This window comes from Rhinichthys klamathensis, unplaced genomic scaffold (genome assembly GCF_029890125.1).
Source record: "Rhinichthys klamathensis goyatoka isolate OS25496 unplaced genomic scaffold, OSU_Roscu_1.1 h1tg000147l_1, whole genome shotgun sequence".
Taxonomy (NCBI): Eukaryota; Metazoa; Chordata; class Actinopteri; order Cypriniformes; family Leuciscidae; genus Rhinichthys; species Rhinichthys klamathensis.
The window spans coordinates 490,631-502,905 of record NW_026606682.1 but is presented as its reverse complement, the minus strand read 5'-3'; the positions used below and the strand labels follow the sequence as shown (position 1 = coordinate 502,905).

General features: G+C 42.6%; 1 protein-coding gene across 1 annotated transcript in view; it reads left to right on the top strand.

Moving 5' to 3' along the window:
- Positions 1-12,275, top strand: part of itga5 (integrin, alpha 5 (fibronectin receptor, alpha polypeptide)) — a 66,502-nt gene that overhangs the window by 32,032 nt on the left and 22,195 nt on the right. The window contains exons 13-18 of the mRNA XM_056257890.1: positions 5,050-5,250; positions 5,338-5,383; positions 5,864-5,977; positions 7,645-7,700; positions 8,742-8,899; positions 9,411-9,548. Coding sequence (XP_056113865.1) covers positions 5,050-5,250; positions 5,338-5,383; positions 5,864-5,977; positions 7,645-7,700; positions 8,742-8,899; positions 9,411-9,548 — 713 coding nt within the window. The remainder of the gene's footprint in view (positions 1-5,049; positions 5,251-5,337; positions 5,384-5,863; positions 5,978-7,644; positions 7,701-8,741; positions 8,900-9,410; positions 9,549-12,275) is intronic.

Sequence of the window (12,275 nt, the reverse complement as noted above, 5' to 3'; positions counted from 1 at the left end):
AGCGCTACCTCCTTAAGATCCGCGTCAGCACTCCGAGAGGAACTTTGAAGTCTCACCAGCTGATCTGCTATGGACTTGACAAGATTGCAGAAGTGCACAGACATGTTCCATCTGACAAGTTGCAGAAGATCTTCCCCGATGTTCCCCTCAAAGACCTCATCAGACCCAGAGAAATCCAGCTTCTGATCAGCCACAAAGAAGAGCAGCTGGTGCCCCAAAAAGTCCGTTCAGTTGGTGACCTGGTGCTCTGGGACGGTCCACTCGGTAAGACAGTCGGGGGCATGCATCCAGACCTCTTGGAGGAAGTCATCCTGAAGGCACACTCGTCCAAGACTCACTTCGCTAGATCGATGAGAACTTCAGCAGTCAAGTATCGTGAATTCACTATAGACTCAACTTCCTGCCAGTATCCCGACCACCCCGAGATCCAGTCTAGCACAGCCACCAGCAGCAGAGACTTTCTGAAGTGGTGGAGGTGGGAAAGCATCGGAGCCGCCTGCCAGCCGAAATGTGGAGGGTGTCGCTGCGGGAACTGCCAGCCAGGGGGTAAGGAAATGACGATTGCAGAAGAAAGGGAGATGGAGATCATAAAAAATGGCTTGACCTACACGACTGGAGATGTACACAGCACCGAACCACACTGGCATGCTAAGTATCCGTGGGCAGAAGATCCAGCAACCCTGCCAAACAACAGGAGAGCAGTTGAGGCAACATTCCTCAGAACTGAGAAGCAGCTGTCAAAAGAACCTGAGTGGAAGGCAGCCTACGGTGCACAAATCCATGAGATGGTGAACCGCAGAGCTGCAGTGAAGCTGTCCGAAGACGTCCTGCAGAGTTGGACTGGGCCAGTGTGGTACATAAGTCATCTCATCGCACCAAACCCACACTCAGTCACCACCCCAGTCAGACTAGTGTGGAACAGCAGCCAAAAGTGCAGAGGTCTCAGTATGAACGATATCCTCATCAAAGGTCCTGATGTCCTGAACCCGATCAAAGCTGTCCTACTGAGATTTCGAACTGGTGTCTATGCTGCCCTGGGTGACATTCGGAAAATGTACAACTCTGTCTGGCTGGAAGATCGAGAGGTCCACTTGCACAGATTCCTGTGGCGTGACAGTGAAGATGCTGAAATAGAAGATTTTGCCATAACAAGAGTCAACATCGGAGACAAACCTGCCGGTTGCATAGCCCAAGTCGCCATGCGAGAGACTGCAAACTTGCCTTCATTTAGTCACTTTAAGGAAGAGAGACGCGTGCTAGAAGAAGATGTCTACGTCGATGACATCCTGACTTCACACAACGATCTTGACCATCTGAAAGGCCTCACAACCAACATCAAATACATCCTGAAAGCTGGAGGATTCCACATAAAGCCCTGGGTTTACTCCATTCAAAGTGGGAGGAAAGAACCTGAGAAGGAGATGCCAAAGACTATGATCCTACCAAACCAGCTGACGGAAGGCGACAACAAAGCCCTTGGCCTTGGTTACATCATCAATGATGACAAACTCCATGTCATGGCTGCAGTTAACTTCTCAAAGAAAAGGAGAAATATGCGTCTTGGTCAAAACCTGCTCAAGGAAGAGGTCAGAAATCAAACACCAGATCCACTCACCAGACGAGAGCTGCTAAGCCAGGTTTCTAGCCTGTACGACCCACTCGGCCTTGTGACTCCTGTCAAGCAAAAGGGTGCCATCCTTGTTAGGAGAGCTTTTCAAGAAGCCAAAGTAAAATACTGGCTAGAGGACACGTGGGATGCTGCTTTGTCTGAAGGTCTCAGAGAAGATGCTATAAAGCTATTTGAAGAATATGCTGATCTGAGCCAACTTCGTTTCACCAGGTCCCTGACTCCGCCAGATCCCTGCGCAGAGCCCAGTGCCATCACGTTCTCTGATGGCAGCCAACACGCATATGGCGCAGTGATGTATCTTCGCTGGAGCTGCAGCCATGGTGTCGTTGTGAGATTGGTCGAATCCAAAGCCAAGCTGACCCCCCTTGACCACAAAGGGGATCCTGTGAAAGCTGAGATATGCGGAGCAGTCTTCGCAGCCCGCCTCAAGACCTACTTCCAGAGACACTGCCGACTCCAGGTCAAGAGATGGTATCATCTTGTCGACAGTCAAACAGTCCTGGGTGCAATACAGCGTGAGAGTTATGGCTACCAGACTTTCTTTTCAAACCGTGTTGGTGAGATCCAGAGCAGTACCGATGTCCAAGACTGGTGGTGGATTCCTGGGCTAGCAAACATTGCAGACATCATCACCAGAGGGGCCTGTCCAGATGCCCTAACTGAGGACTCTGAGTGGCAGTTGGGTCCAAAGTTCCTCCAACTTCCTGACGATGAGTGGCCGAAGAAGTCTGCCAGAGATGTTGCAGCCCAAGCTCGAGACAAAGTCACAAGGATCCAGAAAAAGGCATTTGTAGCACTACTAACCAGAAGTCGCCTGAAGACAGCGCACAGTCCAGCCCAGCTAGAGTCTGGAAGACCACCAGCAGGAGCAGCAGTGCGACAACTAGTCGATGAAAAGCGCTTCAGCAACCTGAGAAGGCTGGTTGGGACTGTGGCTTGGATCTGGAGAGCAGCTAAGAAGTTCTTGAGTGCCAAAACCAGAGACCAAGAAAAGTGGGAGGCAGTGCCATCCTCGGGTGTCCTTACAGTCAGTGAGAGACGAGACGTGTTTCGAGACCTTTGCCTAGCAGCACAAGAGGGCGTCAACTTCCCAAGCACCACAACAGACAGATTAGTCGACTACAGAGACCAGACAAGTGGACTTCTAGTTTGTGGTGGCAGAATCCAGACCTTTAAAGAAGATCGCAGAGCTGTTCCACTCTTACCATTCCAAGCCTGGTTATCCACCTTGCTAGCCAGAGAAGCACACAGTGAAGCACATGACGGAGTGGCGGGAACCCTGCTGCGGATGAGGATAAAGGCGTGGGTCATCAGAGGAAGGATCATTGCCCAAAAAGTTGTTGACAAGTGTATCGTCTGCAAGAAAGCAAAAGGAAGAATCTGTAAACAAATAATGGGAAACTTACCTGAAGAGAGGTCAAGTCCTGCAGCACCATTCGAATTTGCATCCGTTGACCTGTTTGGACCTTACCATGTGAAGGATGATGTCAAGAAGAGAGTGACCATGAAAGTATGGGGCGTCGTGTTTTGCTGTATGTCCAGCCGAGCCATCCATGTCGAGCTAGCAAACACACTATCGACAGAGAGCTTCCTGTTTGCTTACCAGAGATTCACTGCTGTCCGAGGCCATCCCCGTAAAATCTGGTCTGATCCTGGTACGAACTTTGTCGGAGCGAGATCTGTCCTAAAAGAGATGTACACTTACTTGGATCAAAAGAAAACAGAGTCACTTGAAGAATATGCTGCCAAAAATGGGACCACCTGGACGTGGAAAATCCTCCCAGCTGACTCGCCTCACCGAAACGGGGCAGCCGAAGCCGCTGTCAGAGTCACCAAGAGAGCCCTTCAAAGCCTTGGCAATGTAGAAGGCCTTACCTTTAGTGAGTTTCTGACAGTGCTGCAGCTAGCTGCTAATCTTGCCAATGAAAGACCCATCGATGCCAGAGTCCAGAGTCGAGAAGAGCGCATCCAGTACATCACGCCGAACAACTTGCTGCTTGGTCGAGCCACACAAAGTGGAGATTTTAAAACTGTCGACTACACCATTTACCCATTCAAGAGGCTCAAAGAAGTACAAACGATGGTAAGCAACTTCTGGAAGTCCTGGAGCCAACTTGCTGGTCCGAACTTGTTCATTCGCAGTAAGTGGCATACTGCTGAGAGGAACGTTACCGTTGGAGACATAGTTTGGCTCTGCGACCAAAACGCACTGAGAGGGCAGTTCAGGCTTGCAAAAGTAATCAGCGCAAATCCTGATTTCAGAGGTGTCGTTCGAGATGTTCATGTGAAAGTCTCTCCAAGTTCTAGCACCTCTGAGAAATTCAAAACCTGGTGCCACGGATCCCGAATCGGGTACCATACTGCATCGGGACGTCCGACGCCTTGTGGTCCTCATGCCAGTGGAGGATCAAGTTAGAGACCAGCCCACTTGAGAGTACGATCTTTCTGGGTGTTGCCACGTAAAGATCGAGTGGGAGGTGTCGCGCTGTGTGTCTGTCTCCCGTGAGCCTGTCTCTTCTCCTCCTCCATTACGTCTTATCTGCGTGCCGCTCTGCATTGGTAGCACGCACGTGACTGTGCGCGCCTTGGCACTCGCGACCAGGTGAATTAAATTGGGGTAATCAGAAGCTCGCGCTCAGTTCAATGAGCGGGAGCACATATGAGCACATATACACAATGCAATCATTTGGTTGTAATGAAATGGACTGAGAGGACGGCAGAAGCATTGTGCATCCACTGTGAGGAATGAGACTTTTGATTGTGACGGGCTATCGGTAAGCTCATGGACTGTCATTTAGATCTTTGTCTGTTTAGGTGCAGAAATGTATTTAATAAGCTAAATGTGTTAATGTGGGTGTGAGTTAAGAGTTGTCACTGCATAGTTAAAGAAATAAATCTAAAACCAAATGCTTGGATGTATATGGTTAAAAAATGTGGGCTTCTTACCTTATATTTGTGAGTAAATACTTAAATAGACTTGTTAATGCTTAAAATACATATTAGTAAATGCTGTTAAAATATAATTGTTTGTGGGACATTATACTTCATCTAAAAATATTTTATATTGTTGGAATACTTACCTTGACATGTGTTTACTGTAACTGTGAATAATACCTGTTTATTCAAAATGCTTATTTTTGTATTTAAAGGTTTTTCACCTGTTACTTCTATTACTTCTGTTGAATTGGTCAAAATAAAATCATCTGAGTGAAATCCGAAGTCTGGTCCTTGTCAAGTGTGGACACCTCACAGCTAGAAGAAAACACTTGACAAAAATAAAACAATAACTTATTTCTTTAGACAAAATAATATGGAATTTTAATATCTGTTGTTTATCATTTATCATGATCACACATTTTTTGTATTAGCCAGAAATGTAACATCAGTGCACCCCTAATTCTGCAATCTGCTCTTGACAGATGTGGCCATCAGCTGTCCGTTTGGTGGGGAAAATAAACAAGGATTGGTGCTCATCTATAACGGACATGCTGGAGGACTCAGGGAAAAGCCCTCTCAGGTGATCGCTGGCCAATGGGCTTCTGCCGCACCGTCAGCTCTACCTGCGAGTTTTGGTTACGCCCTTCGTGGAGGCAAAGACCTGGATAACAATGGCTACCCAGGTGAGAAAGCTTTGTCTGTTGACCTACCATAAACCACCACCATTACTTTTGAAATCTAGTCTGATATCATGTTTTTGTTGTTTGCAGATCTCATTGTTGGTGCATTTGGTCAGGACGCAGCCTTTCTTTACCGGTCAGCCAAAGACATTTTTTATATTTTAAATTTAAAATAAATGCAGCTATTTTGAACTTTCTATTCATCAAAAAATCCTAAAAATGTATGTCAGTTTCAACAAAAATTAAGCAGCACAGCAGTTTTCAACATTGATAATTGTCAGAAATGTTTCTTGAGCTCCAAATCAGGATATAAGAATGATTTCTGAAGGATCATGTGACACTGAAAACTGGAGTAATGATGCTAAAAATGTAGCTTTGCATCACAGAAATAAATAGTATTTTAAAATATACTGAAATAGAAAACAGTTATTTTAAATTGTAATAATATTTCACAATTTAATTGTTTTTACTGTATTTATGATCAAATAAACTCCTCTGTGAGGAGAAGAGACTACTTTCATACACTTTTGAAGGGTAGTGTACCTATGGAAAGCTATTTCAATTGTAATCATAAAACTGTTTAAAATGCTAAATACTGATGTTATGTCATTTCCAGGTCTCGTCCTATTGTGAACACCAGTGCCACCTTGACTGTCTACCCAACTATGATTAATCCTGAGGAGAAAGTTTGCCCCATAAGCCGTGGGAACGAGACCCTCTATGTGTCCTGGTATGTCTGCCATCTTGTTTCGGACAGAATTTGTTGTATTCCTGGTTCAATGCAGTAAATAGGATTTGGATAAACTTTAAATTGTCTGGCCTAATAAAGTCTGAGCATTCAACAAGCAATAATATGGTACAAGATCATGATCTTTCACATTTAACATCAGTTAAGCAGCATTGAAGTGCACTTATGTAGGAATTTTACAAATCTAATTTAGTAAATGAAGGTTACTTCATTACGTCCACAGTTGGGCTTTGTGTGTCCAGCTGAGCATATGGAAAGGTGTAGTTATGTTGTCGGCAGATGCTTTTCCAAATGGTTTGGACACGCTATGCTGGTTGAGAACGAGCCAGGAAGGTGGCGAAAAGCATGAAATGGCCCTTTCCCCCGCCCATTACGTGCGTTTTTGAAATATACATCCTATCTGTGGAGGGAAAGGAAACTGTCTCCGCCTGTTCTGTTTTATACAGGGAAAGTTTGTATACGTATATGTCTTGATTACAAGTCGTTGCCTAGACACAGAGGCTTTTGGGAGAATTTAGAGAGCGAGAGAGAGAGAGAGAGAGAGAGGTCTTGAATGAGATATTGTTAAGTGGTGGAACAGCTGGGAAACATCAGGACGCACTGAGCTACACACACACACACACACACACACACATACACACACACACATGGGAACACACCGTGTTTATTGCACAGGTCAGAAGTAGCCCGGATTGTGATTTTTCTTTTTTTCTTCACTCTTTCACTCTTCCCCTTCTGTATCTTGTTTCTTTTGTGTTCTTTGTTTTGTGTATCCTTTTTATTCTTATATCTTTATTATAGTATACTTTCCTTTGTTACTATTTCTCTCTTATTTTGGGAAACTTGTCTTTTAAACTTTTTCAGTCCTTTTTTAAAAGGTTTTCATTCTTTCATTAAAATTGTCGTTCAAAAAAATACTTGCTTGCTTTCAGTTGCACCATCATTTATTACTCTCAAATAGATGGATAAATTGCTGAAAACTTAATTAGATAGTCATCTATTCTTTAAAAGTTTGGGGTCAGTTTTTTTATTTTTATTAATACTTTTATTTAGCAAGGATGTATTCAATTTATCAAAAGTAAAACTAAAGACATTTATAATATTACAAAAGATTTCTATTTCAAATAAATAATGTCTATTCATCAAAGAATCCTGACAAAAATGTATCACCGTTTCCGCAAAAATATTAAGCAGCACAATAAATATAAATATTTCTTGAGCAGCAAATCAGCATATTAGAATGATTTCTGAAGGATCATGTGACACTGAAGACTGGAGTAATGATGTTGAAAAATGCTGGAATTAATTAAAATAGAAAACAGTTATTTAAAATTGTAATAATATTTCACAATATTATAGTTTTTTTTTACTGTATTTTTTATCAATTAAATGCACACTTAGTGAGCATAAGTGACTTTTTTTCAAAAACATGAAAAAATCGTACCGACCCCAAACTTTTGAAGGGTACATCGCATCAGTTAAATCCCCTTTCCTTCCTTCCTTTTGTTCTGGCTGCCAAGCCATTTGGCCTGATGAAACGATAACAGCAAATATTTCATAGCCAAAGCGATGCAACCAATGTGTTTCTAATGCCTCATTGTAATAAGTCCACTTCATCTCTCATCATTTGTCTGCTGTGCTTCTTACAGTGTCAACCTGAGCTTTTGCCTAACAGCCAATGGGAAGCACCTACCAAATGATCTCGGTAAGCCACATCTGCTCCTGTTCACATACCTATAGGATCCTATTTACAAAGTTATCTTAAATAATATTCCTTTTTAGATAAGCAACCACCTGCAACACTGCAGCGGAAAGTTATTCTAGGTTTAATTCTTACTTAATTTCTTCACAACCTAAAATAAATGTTTTTTTTTTCCAGAGCTTTGCTTAATATTTCTGTTGCCCATCCCATCCATAAGCCTTTCTTTGTCCATACGCAACCTTTACAATGTATTTATTCAGTAATTGCTTCCCTCTAAATGGAAGGCATTTTATGCCAATTTTAAATAAATCAATTAAATGATAAAAATGAAAACTAAAACCAGATTAAGAATTTTATTATAGAAAACTGTACGCACAATATGTGACAAAATTGAAAATGAAATGATTTAATTTTAATTTTAATGTTCACAGTGACAATGCATCATCATGCTGTCAAATCACCAATTGCATTTTATTTTTCAATTTGATAGGGATGATGTATTGTCACCTAAAAAATCATTGAATTTAATTTTCAATTTTGTCACATGTTTAGCATGCAGTTTTCTATAATGAAATGGTTAATCTGGTTTTAGTTTTCATTTTTATCATTTAATTGGTTTATTTAAAATTGGCATAAAATGCCTTCCATACCTCTATTCCCCCCGTGCTAATGATACCACCATGTGCCCTGGCATTAGAGGCCTAGACTATGTGTGAATAATAACACCTACTACACACGCTCAGATAACTGAGCACAGGTGCCCAACATACATCTGAATGGCATGCACATTCCTTCTTGCCCATCAAAAGCAAAATGGCTTTTCTTACAGTCTTTCTCTTCAGGTTTTGGATGATGATAAAACCTAAATGTTTGGGAGAACTTTCCACTCTTGCCAAAGCAAAAAGTTCTGATCTGACCAATCGGCTTTCAGATTTAGTGCCGTGTCAGCATGGTGCCGTCCTGCACCTGTGTGTGGAGTCAATACTTAAAAGCACCGTGCCCAAAAGACTTCTAAATATATCTGTTAATGGGTCTGTGTTGTAGAGTTTAACGTTGAAGTTCAGCTGGACCGTCTGAAGCAGCAGCAGAAGGGGGCCGTACGGAGAGCTCTGTTTTTAGACACCCATCTTCCCGCTCAGAAGAGGACTATGACTGTGCCAAATGGAGGCAGAATCTGCAGCGACACTAAGATCTACTTGCGGGTGAGTTTTTATCTACAAAACTTTGTAAACCGGGAGATTAATGGTATTACTAGAAATATAACAATACACTTATGTCATGTTTCGGTTCGATACACGATACTAATCTCACGATAAACAACTTAAAGGGATAGTTCACCCAAAAATGAAAATTCCGTCATCATTTTACTCACCCTCTATTGCTAATCTATTAAATTTAGGCATGTAATCATGTCCCAATGTGGCATTCAGAAGACATTTGTTGATTAATGTACATTTTATAAACAAGGGGATTGTGAGCCAATGAGAATTAAGAGTAGGCGGGGTTAACCAATGGAAATTTGCTGTGGAAAAATGACCTGCACCGTTGAAGTGATTTTTCCATTTATTAGTACAAGATAAGTGATTAAAGTGAAGATAAGTAAGATAAGTGCGGCAACACACAAAAAAAATGCAGCGAGGGATTAAGAGTGTCATTTCATCCTGCATTCTGACCTTTCTCACAAACTCCCACTCTGTTTTCCTCGGAGTGTAGGATGAGAAGGACTTCAGGGATAAGTTGTCTCCCATCTTCGTTGCGCTCAACTTCAGCCTGAACCCTCAATCCGCGGCAGACAGGCACGGCCTGCGGCCCATCCTCAACTACCAGACGGCGGAGCTCATCGAACAGAAAGTACGTACATTTGCTGCTGCAGATATCCCACAATGCTTTGCAGGAGTAAACCGAGATATTGCATGGTGCGGTGTGTTCTTCTCCCCCTTCATGATGAAATTATCAAAACATACATCTGGGATGTTCTCCAAATTGTCTGGAAAGCCGTTTGAGAGCCGGAGGAAATGTGTAGCGTGTACAGCGGAGAACTTTTCACTGTCCCACCAGGAGAAGCTCTCTGTGCATTGTGGAAACTCCACCGTAGAGGTGTTTGTGTGTATAAAGGGTTAATAGATTTCTGTTTTTTTCCGGGCGGGTCCTCACAGGCCATATGCCGTCTGTTTAGGTTTAACGTTTTGGGTGGCAGTTTTCTCTCGGTAGTCATTGAGACTGTGCCGAACACATGGGCCGCTGTGTTTCTGCATATGGTCAATCTAATCAGAGGTCTTGGAAACATTGCAGATGGAGCGGTCTTCTAAAACTTTCGCTTATTCTGGCCAAGTGGAAGCTCTTTCATTCATGATAAACGAGTGTATCCATGATAATCAAAAGGAAAATTCTTGTTCATGTTGGTTTCATATGATTTAAAATAAATAAATAAACAAACTGTTAAACTATTTTCAATTTAAAATTTGATTACACTAAAAATATCATTTTGTAATAATTTATTGTTATTTAGAATTATTATTATTAGGAGTAGGCTACTATTAAGAATAATACACTATTATTATGAATATTACATATGTTTAACATAAAATATACTGTAAAAATTAAAGTGTGTGTGTGTATATATATGTGTGTATATATATATATATATATATATATATATATACACTCACCTAAAGGATTATTAGGAACACCTGTTCAATTTCTCATTAATGCAATTATCTAATCAACCAATCACATGGCAGTTGCTTCAATGCATTTAGGGGTGTGGTCCTGGTCAAGACAATCTCCTGAACTCCAAACTGAATGTCAGAATGGGAAAGAAAGGTGATTTAAGCAATTTTGAGCGTGGCATGGTTGTTGGTGCCAGATGGGCCGGTCTGAGTATTTCACAATCTGCTCAGTTACTGGAATTTTCACGCACAACCATTTCTAGGGTTTACAAAGAATGGTGTGAAAAGGGAAAAACATCCAGTATGCGGCAGTCCTGTGGGCGAAAATGCCTTGTTGATGCTAGAGGTCAGAGGAGAATGGGCCGACTGATTCAAGCTGATAGAAGAGCAACTTTGACTGAAATAACCACTCGTTACAACCGAGGTATGCAGCAAAGCATTTGTGAAGCCACAACACGCACAACCTTGAGGCGGATGGGCTACAACAGCAGAAGACCCCACCGGATACCACTCATCTCCACTACAAATAGGAAAAAGAGGCTACAATTTGCAAGAGCTCACCAAAATTGGACAGTTGAAGACTGGAAAAATGTTGCCTGGTCTGATGAGTCTCGATTTCTGTTGAGACATTCAGATGGTAGAGTCAGAATTTGGCGTAAACAGAATGAGAACATGGATCCATCATGCCTTGTTACCACTGTGCAGGCTGGTGATGGTGGTGTAATGGTGTGGGTGATGTTTTCTTGGCACACTTTAGGCCCCTTAGTGCCAATTGGGCATCGTTTAAATGCCACGGCCTACCTGAGCATTGTTTCTGACCATGTCCACCCCTTTATGGCCACCATGTACCCATCCTCTGATGGCTACTTCCAGCAGGATAATGCACCATGAGTCACAAAGCTCGAATCATTTCAAATTGGTTTCTTGAACATGACAATGAGTTCACTGTACTAAAATGGCCCCCACAGTCACCAGATCTCAACCCAATAGAGCATCTTTGGGATGTGGTGGAACGGGAGCTTCGTGCCCTGGATGTGCATCCCACAAATCTCCATCAACTGCAAGATGCTATCCTATCAATATGGGCCAACATTTCTAAAGAATGCTTTCAGCACCTTGTTGAATCAATGCCACGTAGAATTAAGGCAGTTCTGAAGGCGAAAGGGGGTCAAACACAGTATTAGTATGGTGTTCCTAATAATCCTTTAGGTGAGTGTGTATATATATATATATACACTCACCGGCCACTTTATTAGGTACCCCATGCTAGTAACGGGTTGGACCCCCTTTTGCCTTCAGAACTGCCTCAATTCTTCGTGGCATAGATTCAACAAGGTGCTGGAAGCATTCCTCAGGGAGTTTGGTCCATATTGACATGATGGCATCACACAGTTGCCGCAGATTTGTCGGCTGCACATCCATGATGCGAATCTCCCGTTCCACCACATCCCAAAGATGCTCTATTGGGTTGAGATCTGGTGACTGTGGAGGCCATTTTAGTACAGTGAACTCATTGTCATGTTCAAGAAACCAATTTGAAATGATTAGAGCTTTGTGACATGGTGGAAGTAGCCATCAGAGGATGGGTACATGGTGGCCATAAAGGGATGGACATGGTCAGAAACAATGCTCAGGTAGGCCGTGGCATTTAAACGATGCCCAATTGGCACTAAGGGGCCTAAAGTGTGCCAGGAAAACATCCCCCACACCATTACACCACCACCACCAGCCTGCACAGTGGTAACAAGGCATGATGGTTCCATGTTCTCATTCTGTTTACGCCAAATTCTGACTCTAACATCTGAATGTCTCAACAGAAATCGAGACTCATCAGACCAGGCAACATTTTTCCAGTCTTCGACTGTTCAATTTTGGTGAGCTCTTGCAAATTGTAGCCTCTTTTTCCTAT